The sequence below is a fragment of the Seriola aureovittata genome, chromosome 14 (assembly GCF_021018895.1).
Source record: "Seriola aureovittata isolate HTS-2021-v1 ecotype China chromosome 14, ASM2101889v1, whole genome shotgun sequence".
In the NCBI taxonomy this organism is placed as follows: Eukaryota; Metazoa; Chordata; class Actinopteri; order Carangiformes; family Carangidae; genus Seriola; species Seriola aureovittata.
The window spans coordinates 1,450,396-1,467,149 of NC_079377.1; the positions used below are offsets into that span (position 1 = coordinate 1,450,396).

Below are 16,754 nucleotides of genomic sequence, written 5' to 3' on the forward strand. Positions count from 1 at the left end.
GAAGACTCTCCAGTGTTGTCTTGGCTGTCTCAGGCCTCCTGGACTCTGGATCAGGTTTTCTTCCAGGACCTCTTTGTATTTGGCTGCATTCATCCTTCATCAGGTCTGACCAGTCTCCGTGTAGCCCAGTTTTCCTCTCAGCTTCTCTGTCTCGTCTCTCCACCATGAAAACCTGATTGATGACAAGATGCCGAGATGCTCGTCTTTCCAGCAGCTTCTCCATCTCTGCAGACTTTTGAAGCTCCTCCCTGACCCGGGTCCTTCTTACCTGGCCCCTCAGTTTGTCTGGACACCAACTGTAGAAGAGTCCTGGTTCCTGACTTGTTCCTCTTCACAGTTCTTGTTCCCACTGTTCTCCAGGGAACACTTAGAGCTTTTTGTCCTGATCTATGTCTCACCACAGTTTGATCATAGAGGTCTACAGAGAGTTCACTGGACATCATGGTCTTTGTCCTGACATGCAAGCTGTGTCCCAACTCAGAGTCTCATCCTTCAGAGGCTGCATCTGAAAACCAATTGCGTCACAGCAGCGCGACTATTTATTGGTGTCCCATTTCAAAAGCTCCTTCAAATATGTTCCTCTTTTCCTGGACAACGAAGAATCCAACAGGTGGATCCTTCATGGTCCAACCTATCCCAAGGTTCATTGTGTCCTGCAACACTGACAGAGAGCCTGAGGATTACACTGTTAAATGTAAGAATTGGGTTTCAACTGTTAAAACCAAGGGTCTTAAAACCTCAAGTTTATGTGAAGAAAAGAAGTTATGTGTTGTCAAGGTTGCTAAGCAACAGTGATGCAAAGAGAAAATCCCCCGTAGACACGACCATCTCATTTCAGTTCGGTCTACGACGGTTACAAGGGGCCACACCGTCATAGACCACGTCCTCTGAAGGATGCGGCCCCTGAACTGGGACACAGCTACAGTGTGAACTGTGGGACCTTATAAACACAGGTGTGCTTTGTTCAATCAATTCAGTTCACCACAGGTGGACTCCGGGTCAAGTAAAGCAAACAGGAAGCAGCTCACCACAGTGTGAGGCCACAGTGAAGAATCTGGGGACTTTTGTAAATGACATTTTTCACTTTGTCTTTATGGATCATTGGGTGAAGACTGATGGAAAATGGCAGTTTCATACATTTAAAATTAAATCTACAACATAATAAAGTGAAGTGGTCTGACTGGAACCTTGTTCCTTTCATTTAAATCATGACTGTCTCTTAAAACTAAGTTGGACTTGATGTGGGAGAATTAAACAAATGCATATATCAGATCTATCCAGATAATGAGCTGAACAGACCTGGACCTGGTGTCTCCTGCACAGACATCACACTGAGTCATAACTCAGTCAGACACACAGCAGGTCCACTTCCTGCATCACCTGGGATGGAGACTGTCCTCCTGTAAAAAAACGAGCCCATAGGTCGTTTGTGCAGCAGGTTATTATGACCCATAGTTATTTTTTGTTGCCAGGCGACATCTAGTGGTCATAGTTATTACGACAGGAGCAAAGGGAAAACGTAGTCCACGTCAGGAGGAGGTTGTGGTGGACGGATGAATATGACACAGGAGACCGGTGTTAGATTCCAATGTGAAACCAGCTGTTTATATTGTAACCATGACAACAAAGATCATCTAATATTGAGGAAGTACTTTTAACCCAAATCACGATTCCGAAACCTAACCAGGTAGTTTTATGCCTAAATCTAACCAAGCCATGACCGTTATTATAGTAACCATGGCAACAAAGGTAGGCATGCCGTGTCGGTCTATGTATTTATTATTGTAACCATGTCAACCAAGGTCCGGTTGACCTGCCGCCATATGGACACTATTTCAGGGGACACTTCTATGGGTCGTACCAGAGGGTTTAAAAAAACGACCTGTGTAGTTGTTCAGGGTGGTGGACTGTACGATCTCTGGAGTAGTTAGATGACATCCTAACCTCATGGCGTGTAATGTCTCACCATCAACACACAGAAATCAGGTCAGGAAGCTCAGACTCCAGTAAACCACTGAACCATCCACAGAACACACAGTGTGAGTCTGTGTTTTCCTGGAAGAATCCAGAGGTGTTCCCACCATCTCTCTGTCAGAGGTTTACTGCTGCCCTCATCCCCCATGACACAGAGTGAGCCGCGATGTTTCGACTGCTCACGCACCACACGGGCCACGCCAAGCCACAGCGGGGTGGCAGAGGAGGGTGACGGCGGCAAAGGAAATAATTAGGCCATGCAGCAGAGTCCTTTATAAAAGTTAATAACCCAGCTCACAGATGTTGGAGTGATGCTGCCAAACTCAGGGAAATGTCACATCTCCTACAGCTGTGTGTGTGTGTGTGTGTGTGTGTGTGTGTGTGTGTGTGTGTGTGTGTGAGAGAATCTAAAGTGGCTCCAGATCTCGGTGGTGTCTGTCATGAATGGAGGTCTTGTTGCTCAGAGCCGGTGTAATGAGGACCCAGTTCTTTCTGTTCGACTGTAACCTCCTCGTTCACTTCTCTTCCTGCTGCTGCTGTGTTTACTGATATAAATACAGACTCTAAATAAACCTTTAATCCAAACACCGGAAACCAGAGATCGTGTTTATACTGATGAACAGAGTTCAGTGGAAATGGAGCAAGGCCACTTTTCTGCTCATGTAACGCAGGTTTCCATTTTCTTTTCAGCTCTATTTATTACAAGCTGGTTTTATTTCTGTAGCTCAGTTACCATCACGTCTGTCTTCTACATGTGAAGGTGACTGAGCTCCTGGAGCAGAGCAACACCTGTAATAATCCAATCATATAATATGTAATAGTGCTGACAGGGTCCAGGTTTGAACTATAGCTTTTATAACATGTAATGTACTGTTTCCTGTATGTGATGTACCTGTCCGTCTGTCTGTGCTGTTTCAGATGTGGATGAGTGTCAGGACCAGCGGGTCTGTACCAGGGGCCACTGTCTGAACACCGAGGGCTCCTTCATCTGTGAGTGTGGGCCGGGCTTCAGAGTGTCAGCAGCTGGAGACCAGTGTAACGGTGAGTCCTGTTTGAACTGAACACGTCATGTAAAGAGCAGCACACAGGTGGAAACACCAGTGGATCAGTGTGGAGGAAAATGATTTAGAAGATAGAGTTTCAGGGTTGCCCTGGTGAAAACCTGGTGGAACCTGGGTACCAGGTTCAAGTCCGGCCTGTGGGCCCCTCTCTCTCTCTGCCTGACTTTACTGTCTCTCGCTCACTGTGACTATCAGAATAAAGGCCCAAAACATAACTTAAAAAAAGAGAAGAAACTAGATAAACTGAATGTACATACAGAAGCCCTGAGAGGCAAGTGAAAAAAAATTCCCAGGATCATTTTTCAATTTTTTTTTTTTTTTTTTTCATCTTTGAAAACAAGTGAACACACATTATATGTAACTTGTGTTTAGAGTCCTTTTCATTCTCTTTAGACCGGGGTAGTGGTGCACTTTAGCCTCTTGTGGCCAAAATGAGTATTACAAAAACACTTTTCTTCACTTCCCTCTCAGGGCTTCCATACATAAGGGTTTTAAGGGACTGTTGTGCCTGCCTCAAAAAAGACAACTTAAAGCTCTGAACATAGATCTCAATGCTGGTCTGACTGAAGGGGTTGTATATCTGACCACAGCCCTGTAATAAAAGAGATCAGGGGGGATGATGGTAGCTACAGCCACACTACTACATTTTCGTTTTAAAATGCATCTGTTTTGCTACATTTTCACCCCCTGTCCACATGAAGATTTTCAGAAACGCTGCTGGACCCATTTTGTTTTGAAAACTCTGGGGATGTGTTGTAGTCTGAACGGGCCAAAACTGCTCTCACAGAACCTCCGGTCACCTGGAGTAACCCATCTCTCAGCTGGAGGAGAGAATAAAGGTTCATATATTTGACTCTGAGTCACATAGTCAATAACATATATGGACTGAGTGAAAGTGCTTCTCCCTGATAGGCAGACGACCCAGCTGCCCTTGTGCAAACCATACGACTCTCCTCAATATCACTGGTTCCAGTAACTTCTCTGCTGTCATTATGGTGTAGATGTAGAAGTCAAAGTAACCTTGGGCAAGATACTGAACCCCAAATTGCCTCCGATGTACCATCGGTGTGTGAATATGTGTGTATGCTAGAAAAACACTATATGTGTAGGAAAAGCACTGTATGAATGAGTGTGTGAATGGGTGAATGTGACTAGTAGTTTAAAGTGCTTTAAGTGGTCATTAAGACTAGAGCTCTATATAAATGCAGTCCATGTGAGTACACACAAAGCATGTAGAGAATATGTCAAAGCTGAAGTACTAAGGGACTGCTGCCCCATGTGGCAATAAACTGATCCCAGTTGGTCAGTCACGAAGCCCTGCAGTAAACCTGTGTGTGTGTGTGTGTGTGGACGGTCTGATCTTTTAACTTCATGATCGTTGTTGACTCTGCAGTTTGTGGTTCTGTTGAATTATCACTGAGAGGAGTTTCTGGTTGAGCTACTGTTTTACACTACAGGTGTTTCTGAGGCAGAGCTGACTTCTCTCTGAGTTTCTGCTCTCATGTCTCACAAAACCAAAAAGTGCATTAACTGTTCAAATGATCAACTCCAGGAAACAGTAAATAACATTTTTATTCCTTCTTATTATATTAATAATGATGAAAACATTGTTTATTGAGTTCTGATAATTTATGATAAAACTAGAATCACCACCAACCACCAACCAGTCAAGTTACAGGAAGCGTGTGTGTGTGTGTGTGTGTGTGTGTGTGTTTCAGATGTGAACGAGTGTGTGGAGGAGGCTCAGCCCTGTGAGGATATAGGGGAGTGTGTCAACAGTCTGGGCTCCTACACCTGTACCTGTCCACAGGGATACCAACAGATCAACGGCACCAGCTGTATAGGTGAGCACCCCCCCCCCACACACACACACACACACACACACAAACACACATGTTTCTGAACCAGGACTCAGACTGTCACAGTGACTCAGTGTGTGTCGAGCTGCTCTGATGAACACACACATCTCTTAGTGGGTTTGTGTGTCTGTGTCCTTCCAGATGTCGACGAGTGTGTGGACGAGCCAGAGCTTTGCTCCCCCCACGGAGAGTGTCTAAACACACAGGGGTCCTACCTGTGTGTGTGTGAGAGTGGATTCACCGCCAACCTCGACACACCCTCCTGTGACGGTAGGATGCAACACACACACACACACACACACACACACACACACACACACACATATATTAATGGGTTTCATTAGATGGAAGAGTAATGATTGATCATCACCTTTCTGATGTGTTGGGCTGAATAAACTACATGTTCTCTGTTCTACCTTTGTCTGATGTTATTCTGTATTTTTCTTATTTTCAACAAATATCATGAAAAGACCAAAACCAACTCTGTCTCTCAGCTCTGACGCTGTCTGAGCCTCTCAGAGATCAGTGGCTACACAACTTTTCAACAAATATCATTCAAACGGGAAGAAACAAAGTGCATGTGTAGGAACTATTTTCAGTGGTGGATTAATATGTGGTAGATGTAGTGCAGTGGTACAGTGGTGAGCGTTACTTCCAGAGGGATGGTGATCTCTACATGTGGTGATCAATAGTTCATTTATTATGACCTTCTACTGAAAATTCCCATCAGCCTCTGGTGTACTTTGTGTTTAATGCTAATATAAATAATAAAAATCAGCATATTAGCGTTTTAGACAACGATGGAGCTCTATGGCTCAGAGAACTCAGATATCAGGCGTAGACACACAAACACACACACACACACACACACACACACACACATATACACAAACACACACTACATTAATAGAACCATTTATTGTTGGTTGGACAGGCTGGACAGACACAATGGATCATTTCATAATTCATGATCAATTTTCATAGTACTAAAGCAATTCTTCAACACTTTGCTGGTTTGGAATTGTTTGGAGAAAAACCACCAACCTTTTCTGAAATCTCCATCAGTCAAGTCCTCACTCAGGATGGTGTCAGTCTACAGCAGCTGGTGTCAGATTAGGGGCTGTATATGAACATTCCTCTCCAATCTCTCCATCATTCACCCCCTCCTTCACCATGATCAGTCAGCTGTGTGGAGGTGACTGCACCGACAGTTCATGTGAGGGAGGGAGTGATGATGAAGGCAGGAGGGAGTGATGATGAAGGCAGGAGGGAGTGATGATGAAGGCAGGAGGGAGTGATGATGAAGGCAGGAGGGAGTGATGATGAAGGCAGGAGGGAGTGATGATGAAGGCTGGAGGGAGTGATGATGACGTCAGGAGGGAGTGATGATGAAGGCAGGAGGGAGTGATGATGAAGGCAGGAGGGAGTGATGATGACGTCAGGAGGGAGTGATGATGAAGGCACGAGGGAGTGATGATGAAGGCAGGAGGGAGTGATGATGACGTCAGGAGGGAGTGATGATGAAGGCAGGAGGGAGTGATGATGACGTCAGGAGGGAGTGATGATGAAGGCAGGAGGGAGTGATGATGAAGGCAGGAGGGAGTGATGATGACGTCAGGAGGGAGTGATGATGAAGGCACGAGGGAGTGATGATGAAGGCAGGAGGGAGTGATGATGACGTCAGGAGGGAGTGATGATGAAGGCAGGAGGGAGTGATGATGACGTCAGGAGGGAGTGATGATGAAGGCAGGAGGGAGTGATGATGAAGGCAGGAGGGAGTGATGATGACGGCAGGAGGGAGTGATGATGAAGGCAGGAGGGAGTGATGATGAAGGCAGGAGGGAGTGATGATGATGATGGCAGGAGAGAGTGATGATGAAGGCAGGAGGGAGTGATGATGAAGGCAGGAGGGAGTGATGATGAAGGCAGGAGGGAGTGATGATGATGATGGCAGGAAGGAGTGATGATGACGGCAAGAGGGAGTGATGATGGCAGGAGGGAGTGATGATGAAGGTAGGAGGAGTGATGATGAAGGCAGGAGGAGTGATGATGATGATGGCAGGAGGGAGTGATGATGAAGGCAGGAGGAGTGATGATGAAGGCAGGAGGAGTGATGATGAAGGCAGGAGGGAGTGATGATGAAGGCAGGAGGGAGTGATGATGAAGGCAGGAGGGAGTGATGATGGCAGGAGGGAGTGATGATGAAGGCAGGAGGGATTGATGATGATGAAGGCAGGAGGGAGTGATGATGAAGGCAGGAGTGAGGCTGAGGAGAACAGGAGCTACAGGCTGGACAGACACAATGGAACAAATCTATATTAAACATGACATTTACATATAATTATATAATTAGTAAATATCAGTTTCCTTATCTCCTGTTTCTCTACCCTCTTCATCACTGGGTGTCTGTCCTTGAAAGGAGACAGACAGACAAGGGAGATGTCTCCTCACATGCTGACAGTGCTGTCTGAGCCGTGGCTGGAGGATCGGCCTCAGAGCAGAGCTGTGTTTAATGTCCTCTCAGAAAACACAGACAACAGAAACACGTGGAAGCCTTTGAGCTGGCTGTCTAGACGACGGGGGATATTTGTTTCTCTACCTCTACCTATTTATGCAGGGGGCTCAGACATGGTGTGTGTTTGTGTGTGTGTGTGCGTGTGTGTGTGCGTGTCTGTGCGTGCTTTATTAAAGCGGCTGAATAAGGAGAGATCAGCTGGAAGTGTCTGACAGAGTTTACTGAGGTAAAGAGGAAAGTTTTGGAGATGAAGTGAAGGACCCAGTGAAGACCGGAGACAGGACCGGATCCCCTGGAGTCCAGATCCTGGTGGTGGAGCAGAGTCAGTGGCAGCAGTAAAAACTGCTGGAGGTTCAGGGGCTGGTCTCACAGAGACGTGTCAGACTGCTCTGTAGTGTTGCTCCAGTCTTCATGTTGCTCACAGATCAGTCTGATGTTAGTCACACTGTTTCACAAAAACATGAGACACCTTACCCCCAGGCTAACTCAGGCATAAGACCAATGTTACCATGGTAACAATCAATGACACCTCCACTGACTAGTAGCGCCCGACAAAAGAAACAGCGACAAAAAACCAGGAAAAGATGGCTCATAATTTGTGGTTTGCTGACATTGTTCTGGAGAGAGCAAAGAGAAGATAAAGAGTTTTTAGAGACCGGAGCCATTTTTTTCAAATCAGATTTGAAGGAGGATGGAACTAAAAGGTTTGGTGCTGTTCCACAAGAGCTGACAGAAACCAGACTGAACCTGTCTGGACTGCTGCCACAGAGACCAGAGAACTGACACCAGCTTAAATGCATCAGACACTGTGACCTGCTGACTTTCCGCTGTGATAATAATGATAATAGTGATTAGCTTTTTATTTACATATCAGCATTTGAAGCTTTCAAAACCTACAAGATGTTGGCATCTGATGTGTGGACAGTAAGAAGAGGAGAGGTGGAGGTCAGAGACACTGAGGCAACAGGCTGGAGGGGAGTGATGGAGCCTGGACGGTCCTGGTGGAGATGGAGAGCAAACAGGAAGTGACAGAGAAATATAAACAGCGGGAAACAGCTGACGTTTACCACAGAGATATGAAGCAGCAGATCTTTACTGAACTTCAGCACAGCTTCATTTCATGTTTGTTAATGTTTATGTGCTGTCAATCCTCTTCTCCATCCTCTGCTTTCAGTTCCACCTTTCACCACTTTATCTGTTCGGCTGTGTGTCTGTGATTTACAGTGAAATCCTCCACATGAATGTGATGTTAGCCGCAGATAAAACCGAGGTTTGCAAAGGGTGTTACAGATCACTCTGACATGTGTTTGTTTGTTTGTTCTCCAGACATTGATGAGTGTGGCCTCAACGAGACGCTGTGTGGCCCCCACGGCTTCTGTGAGAACAGACTGGGCTCTTTTAGATGCCTCTGCGACCAGGGCTACCAGGAGTCCCAGGACGGCTACGGCTGTGTGGGTAGGTGTCGGACTATTGGTTCATTATGTAGATAATTAGAAAGCTCATCATATTCTCACTACCAGGTTCTAGTTCAGAGACAACAGACAAAGAAGAAGTAAATGGTCCACACTCTGTCACTGCACCTTCAGCCTCAGAGCAGCTCCCTCCACTCATTCTGAGATGTTGCTAACATGCACTACTGTCCCTGCTGCCTGAAAACACCTGGAACTGACGGTTAACAGGGGCAGGTCACATCATGGACGGTGGCTACGTCACTGCTTCAGCAGGTGGAGACGTGTGTAGCTTTCTAGTGATATTGGTGATGTTTTGGGTGTAATGCCTCCACAGGTTAGGAGGGGACGTTAATCTGCGACGAGTGTTAGGGCCACATTGAGGAAAACAGAAAGAAAGAAAGAAATCTGAAATTTCAAGAAAAGTATTATGGTGGATGATGGTGAGTATGATGAAGATGATGATGATGGTGATCATGGTGATGATGGTGATAAATGTGATGATGATGATGTTAATGATGGTGATCATGGTGATGATGGTGATAAATGTGATGATGATGACGGTGATGATGATGATGATGATGATGATGATGGTGATGATGGTGATAAATGTGATGATGATGATGATGATGATGATGATGATGATGATGATGATGATGATGGTGATGATGGTGATAAATGTGTTGATGATGATGATGATGATGATGATGATGATGATGATGATGATGAGTTTAAAAGCAGTTTAAACATAAATCTTGAGCCAGACATCGAGCTACCCGCCTTAATACCAGGGAAAGTTTCATGTGCAATTCATTTTGAAAGAGCAACAGTTAAAAAGAGGAAACTCCAACTCGGTCACGTGGCTTTCGACTGAGCAATCAGAGCAGTTTTTTCTTTTTTTAAATCATTTTTTGGGGCTTTTTATGCCTTTATTAGAGTAGCAGTGAGAGAGACAGGAGAGTTTAGGGTGAGAGAGAGAGAGGAGATGAAATGCAGCAAAGGGCCGTGGGTTGGATTCAAACCCTAACTAAAAAATAGATCACATGGCCTATTGGTTTTTTTTTTCCAAAAAGCGATAAAACCAAAAATTTTATTTTTTTCAAATACATTTTTTCATTTGGCAAAAAACACTAGAACAGTGGAGAGACATGAGTTCACCTGACTGACCCTTTGTAACCTCACATCTCCTGAACTGTAGGTTCCTGTGTGTCCACCTGATGAATCACGTCATATAATGTGTAAAATGTAAGGAGTCTGATGAGCAGCTAATATACAATAATAATATAACCATGTTCCCTCTCCACAGATGTGAATGAGTGTGAGATGCTGGGCAGTGTTTGTGGAGAAGCTCAGTGTGTCAACACAGACGGCTCCTTCCTCTGTGAGTGTCCCAGCGGCCAGGACTACAAGCTCAACGTCGCCAAGTGTGAACCTGTTCCCACAGGTGAGTCACAGCTTCATTACACTAACACATCTACCAAACTATTGGGTACACTGAGGTGGACGTGCTTTATACAGTAGACAGGGACAGAAATCTGATGTAAACAATGTGTAGTTTTACATAGAGATCCACAAATGACTCCATCGTTACATCCAGATGTAGACTGCGTGATGTTTTATATAACCACAATATTTGATCAATGAAGCCAGTGTCGTGACAAATACAAAAACCTACTACATGCAGTGCTGAGAACACGTGACATGTGCGGAACACATGGCACATTTGTTATGTGTGGTTTTGGAACATTTTCATGGTGTAATGTGTGTAGCCCGTGTAAATGTCCATGCAAAACCTTTCGATTACATGTAACACACATGTATAGAGCCATGTGAAACCCAACCTTAACATCAAATTTAGGTCCACACTAATCCAGACTAACATGTTATCAGGTTAAATAATCCTGAGTTATTCATCCTGGATGACGTTATCTGAAAAAGCAGAGTAGAGAGCTGAAACCATGATCAGCATTCATATCATTGGACGAGTGCTGATCATGTGACTGCAGGTACTTGAGGTTCTGGGAAGTTTTCCAGCCCGCTCACCAATGTTTTCCAGTTTCCACACTTTAACCACTGTTAAACAGACATGAGCCGTGGAGGTCTGTGATGGAAATGTTTGAGTTGTATCATCAGATTTAATTCCACCAGTTTTCAGCAAAGTGAGTTTTACAGTTGATCATTTATTAAGTTTTATTGTTGATGTTGTGGCTGCTCTGGTTTTTTGACCAGTCAAAGTTTGTGTCTTTCTGCTCAGGAACTGAGATCTAAACACAAACAAAGTGTTCAGAATTTTGTAGATGCAGCAGCTGCAGTTTGCTGAAAGCCCCTCACGGTCTCTGTCACCTTACGATGCTCTGAAACAGTTTGTACAACCTCTGATAATAAAGCTGCTCCTCACTTATACAGCAGCAGCAACAGACTCATTTTCTCTGTATGTGTCATACACAGATATGACATGTACAGTTCAACGATGTGGAATTAAAGTGAGAAACAGTTGACTGGATACTGTGTCTTCATTTCATATGAGTGACACCCACCCACCTCTCCTCTGGTCCCTTGCCCTCCTCTCTGTGTGTCATCCTCTTCCCAGTGTCAGTGTCGTCAGTGGAGCGTAAGGAGTGCTACTTCCACCTCAATGACGAGAATCTGTGTGAGAGCGTGCTAACCAGCCACGTCACCCTGCAGGAGTGCTGCTGCACGCTGGGAGCCGGCTGGGGTGACAACTGTGAGGTGCACCCATGTCCTGTCAATGGCACGGGTAAGTTAGAGGGGGAGGAGTCAGAACGACAGCAGCATCTTTTAAAATCCCAGCAGCAACGATTTTACAATTCATACACAGAAATAATTGTTATTGCATCATTTAATATCCTGATTATTCATTGTGAGTCATTCTGTAACTGTTTGATACTATTTGAATATTTTCTGATCACAGTGTTGGAGCCTGTGGAGCCTCGTTAAGACTCTCTGGTCCCAATAAATGAAGTTCAGAGTTAAACAGGACTTTACATTAGAGTGATTGTACTAAAGTAAACTGATGCAGGTTTTTACCTCAGTTTCACAATCAGTGAAACTATTCTTCTCTCTCGTCCTTCTCTGTGTCCGATCACTGTGGCACAGACTGTGTTTTTTGTCACAAACTGGTTGATCATTTAGAGCTAATTGTGGAAGTGGAAATGAGACTTGTGCACATACGCCCAATTCCTTAATGAGTGAGATTTATAAAGCAGAACAATGTGAGTTGTTTGTGCCTGGCCCCTGGTGGTGGATTCTGGATGTAGTTGGATTGAGTCTTCATATCTTCTAGACTAAACTACCTCACTTTGATCCTCCTACCTCAGTCACACCTCCTTTCCCTTCCCTCCTTATTTGCAGGACTCTTAAGCGGATGGTGGATATCTGAGTGTTTCACTCTGTTCTTGACTCAGAAACCTGCTCAAACATTTTGTCTGACTGGGGATCATTCACTGTCTCTATTATTCACACTATGTGTAAACCAGTGTTTTCTGTTTCATCAGTGACCTACACAGTGAGGCGTACCTAATAAAGTGTCACACCTGTAGTACACGCCTCTCGGTGCAGGATGGATGATTAACCTCCATGTTTGTTTCCCGTCTCTTTCAGACCAGTTTAACCTGATGTGTCCGTCTGGTAGAGGCTTCATCCCCGGTGCGGACCCTCTGTACGGAGCCTCCCCCGCTGACGGCTACAGAGGTGAGACCAGGCTCCTCCCACACTACGTCATGTCACACACAGGTCACACAGCTGCATCTGCAACGTCATTTCAAAAATCTAATTTTGCATAATGCACAAAGTTGTACCTACTTACACACTGTAGTTATACAAGTTGCAAACAGCTGTTAGTGAACTGTAGTTCCCATCGGTTACTATCGACAATTTTTCCAACAATTAATCGATCAACTATTTTATCGAATAGTCAATTAATCTGAGCGATTCATTTTCCTCCAGAAAATCTAAATGACTCCTGTCCCTCCAGGATGTGACCTGTCCTGCCTTCTTCTTCCTGTTTGCAGATGCAGATGAGTGTTCACTGTTCGGTGAGGAGGTGTGTAAAGGAGGCTTCTGCCTGGACACTGTGGGCAGCTACGAGTGTTACTGCAAGACCGGACAGGACTACGACCCTGCAAGACTGGAATGCAGAGGTCAGGATGACACACAGAGTGTCTTTGTCTTTGTGTGTGTGTGTGTGTGTGTGTGTGTGTGTGTGTGTGTGTGTGTGTGTGTGTGTGTGTGTGTGTGTGAGAGTGTGCGAGACAGAGAGAAACTCTGCGTTTCCTTGTTTGCCTCTTAAACAACACTGATGCGAAAGATCTGATCATGGTTACCTGTGATTTGAATTACAGCTGTTAATCCAGCTGTGACCTGAAGATGTGCAGAGATGTGTATCTCTAAGACAGTACACAGAGGTTTATATAGCACCTGAAACATTTAAAGATTTCAATTCTTCCATTTTTAATTCTGTTGATGATATGTTTGTGTATTTTCACTGACAGTGTTGTTGTAGAGTGACAGGAGAAGCTTTCAACTGCTGCAGAAAAATGTAGTAAGTGAAGCTTGAGTAGGGTAAAGGTTCAGAACACAGAATATAAACCATGAGATGTGATTGAAAGCTCCAGAAAAAATTGATTTAGAAACACTAGTATCACAGGTCTACTGTTACGCTAACAGAGTGGTTACCATAGTTGTACATGGTTACCATGGTTACACCTGAGTTGGGGACTGACCTAGCATGAAGAACTGGTCCCATTTAACTTCTAGAAACTACAGAATATCTTTACCCTCAAGAGCAAAATGTTTTATGATATTTTTAGGTATGATGTTTTAAGACCTACAGAGGAGCAGGTGAAGGAGGGGGGAGTATGATCAGGAGACTTGAGGCTGAATAATGGATAAAAAGGAGTGGATGCCCACCACTCATCTGTCCTGAAGTCTTTGTGCTTTATTTGTGCATATGAAAGAAAAATGACAGAAAGACTTGAGTTGAATAAGTCGTGTGTAACTTTTACATTCGTCTGAAAAGGTTGTGTTATCTTCTTCAGACATCAACGAGTGTGTGGATGAGTCGGTGTGTGTTGGGGGACAGTGTCTGAACACAGATGGCTCATACATGTGTTTCTGCACACACCCCATGGTGCTGGACCCCAGCAGTAACAGCTGTGTGCTCATGCCTGAGGGAGTCGGTAAGAAACAAATTCATTCATTCATTTAAATTCTTCCCACCTTCCCATGTTATTATTGTGTGTCATATAGTCTTTGTAAAACTTCTTACTTCTCATATGAGATGATCCTGCTCAGACCTTGACTTGTTGTGAGGCAAAAAGTCTGACCAGGTCAAATCTCAGTAAGCAAGCTGTTACCTGCTGCTCAGCCCAACTCCTCACACTGTCCATGTGACTCACACCTAGGGTTGCAAAGGGGCGGAAATTTTCCGGTAAATTTCCATGGGAAGTTAAGCTCGGGAATTTTGGAAATATTCCATAATATTCCATGGGAATAATGGGAATTATTGGGAATTAATGGGAATTTCGGGGAACTAACTGGGAATATATTATATATATATACATATATTATATATGTTTATTCCACAGGCTCAAATGTGTGCCTTCAATAGTCTCTGTGCTTCAGGCTCAAAAGTGTGGTCCAGTCTTCTAGAAATCTTCTGTACATGTGATGGAGGCGTGCACGGTGCCAGTAGGGGGTGTGGTCTCGTTAGCCATGCAGTAAGCAGTGTGCTCTGTGCATGTGATTGAGGAATGGCATGGATATTCAAGTGTATTTGAATGGCATCTGTTTGTTTTAGTCAAGATTATGCTAAAATATACTTTCCTCAACTATATTTAAGTTCCCTATGAAGAGCCAACCTTCAATTTTGAAAATTCCCAGTTTATTCCCGTTTATTCCCATAATTTCCCATAAATTACCATGGAAAGTTTCCATTTTTGAAAATTCCCGGTATTTTGCAACCCTACTCACACCATCCCTGACAGACTGAACACAGGCCGCAACAGAGTGTTAGTGTGTGTGTAGTAATGCAGTGTGTGTCCACAGAGTCTCATGAGGCAGAGCAGGTGGACTACCAGGGGATCTGCTGGCAGAAAGTCACAGACACCTCGACATGCACCGATCCGCTGGGTCTCAACAGGAAGACCACGTACACAGAGTGCTGCTGCCTGTACGGAGAGGCCTGGGGCATGGAATGTGCTCTGTGTCCCCCCAGACACACAGGTACAAATACACAACCACACACACTGCCCTGTGTCCCCGAAGACCCACTGGTACACACTACACAACAACCACACACACACTGCGCTGTGGTGATGTGAACTGAAATGAAAATGAAATGTCAGGTTACATTTTCATTTTAATGACATTCTCCCTTATTGTGTGAACTTCTGTCAAAGGATCACATTATATCATTACACATGGTCTCAGGGGGTATCAGGGGGTATAAATGGATATCAGTGGGTAACAGTAGGTACCAAGGGTTATCAGGGGGTATCAGTAGGTATCATTGGGTAACGGTGGGTATCAGTAAGTATCAGTGTGTGTCACTGGGTATCAGTAGCTCTCAGTACGTCTCAGTGGTTCAGAGCTGGTCTGGGTGAAAAATAACAGAACACATCAGGTGATGTGATTTGATCTGTGACACACACTTTATTTTAATCCCAGTTTTAATTATGAAAGTAAACTTGTATCTTAATGTTGTCACACATCATGTATACAAATGTCAAATGACAGCAGCTGTGAACCTCCACGTTCACTGTGTATACACTCCTCCTCTCAGCTGTCAGTGCATCAACACCAACAGTTAAATACAAACACAAACCCCACAACACGTGACCTACAGGTCAGTGACTGATGAGTTCACCAGTCACCTGTCAGTATTGTTGATTGTTGATATTACCATCCCATCTCTTCTCCTTCTCTTTCTCTGTCTCTCTCTCAGAGGACTATGCTGCCATGTGTAACCTTCCTCTGGGGGGTGGGTGGCGGCCGTACGGTCATGACGCCCTTTCTGCCGGTCCGGTCCATGAATATGAAGTGAGCCCGGACTATTCTCCGTCACCTGAGCAGCAGGCCGTCCTGCCTTTCTACAACGAGGAGCGTGAGTGTTTGTATTTAATAGGGCTGGGGCGACGCATCGACGTAATTGATTATGTAAATATGAAAAAACCTCGCCCACGATCACATACAGTGTGGGAGTATTTAAAGCAGAGACGGAATAACATGGTGCTCTGCAAGCTCTGCAAATGAGAAATGGCTTATCACAGCAGTACTACAGTCATGCTCGAGCACTTGGAGCGGAGCTTTATTTTGGAGAGACTTTATATCACACTGTAAAACACAGATTACCAGTTAAGACTGGGCTACTTTTTGTTGGGTAATAATGCCTGGCAGTGCAGGGCATTATTTGTTTTAACCCTCTTAACCCCGTGGGAGCGTATACGCTTCCAAATTTCACATTGTCTATAGAACGTCATTGCTCCGCATTCGTTTGCACTAGAGATATGCGCTGTTTTCCTTTCAATCAAGCCCCCGATCGTCCGTGTGTCATCACTGACTCAGACACTCTAACATTGAAAGTTACTAAATATTTGTAGCAGCTTTACCGTTTTTCTGGCACATTGCTGCTTTCTGTCTGTGTGTTTATTGATCGATTCTGATCTTTATTCTTTGCCAGTGACGTTTAGCGTCACTTGACTGAATCAGACATTCCTATTGGCTCCAGTGGCTCTGTTCGTTCTTTCTTTTTTTGTTTTATGTATTAACCTCTATTATACTATACTGGAGTCTTTATTGAGTGATATTTATTATGAGCTGAGCTTATGCTGATTCTAAATATGTGTTGCACTTGGTGAAACTGTTAAAAAACACTAAA

At 44.4% G+C, this 16,754-nt stretch overlaps 1 protein-coding gene across 4 annotated transcripts in view; it reads left to right on the top strand.

The window, feature by feature from the left end:
* ltbp1 (latent transforming growth factor beta binding protein 1) overlaps nucleotides 1–16,754 on the top strand; it is a 126,236-nt gene that overhangs the window by 103,852 nt on the left and 5,630 nt on the right. For all 4 annotated transcript variants that reach the window (XM_056395071.1, XM_056395072.1, XM_056395073.1 and 1 more), the window contains 11 exons: nucleotides 2,893–3,015; nucleotides 4,754–4,879; nucleotides 5,036–5,164; nucleotides 8,736–8,864; nucleotides 10,164–10,301; nucleotides 11,448–11,615; nucleotides 12,479–12,568; nucleotides 12,889–13,017; nucleotides 13,915–14,055; nucleotides 14,924–15,100; nucleotides 15,822–15,980. In XM_056395071.1, coding sequence (XP_056251046.1) covers nucleotides 2,893–3,015; nucleotides 4,754–4,879; nucleotides 5,036–5,164; nucleotides 8,736–8,864; nucleotides 10,164–10,301; nucleotides 11,448–11,615; nucleotides 12,479–12,568; nucleotides 12,889–13,017; nucleotides 13,915–14,055; nucleotides 14,924–15,100; nucleotides 15,822–15,980 — 1,509 coding nt within the window. The remainder of the gene's footprint in view (nucleotides 1–2,892; nucleotides 3,016–4,753; nucleotides 4,880–5,035; nucleotides 5,165–8,735; nucleotides 8,865–10,163; nucleotides 10,302–11,447; nucleotides 11,616–12,478; nucleotides 12,569–12,888; nucleotides 13,018–13,914; nucleotides 14,056–14,923; nucleotides 15,101–15,821; nucleotides 15,981–16,754) is intronic.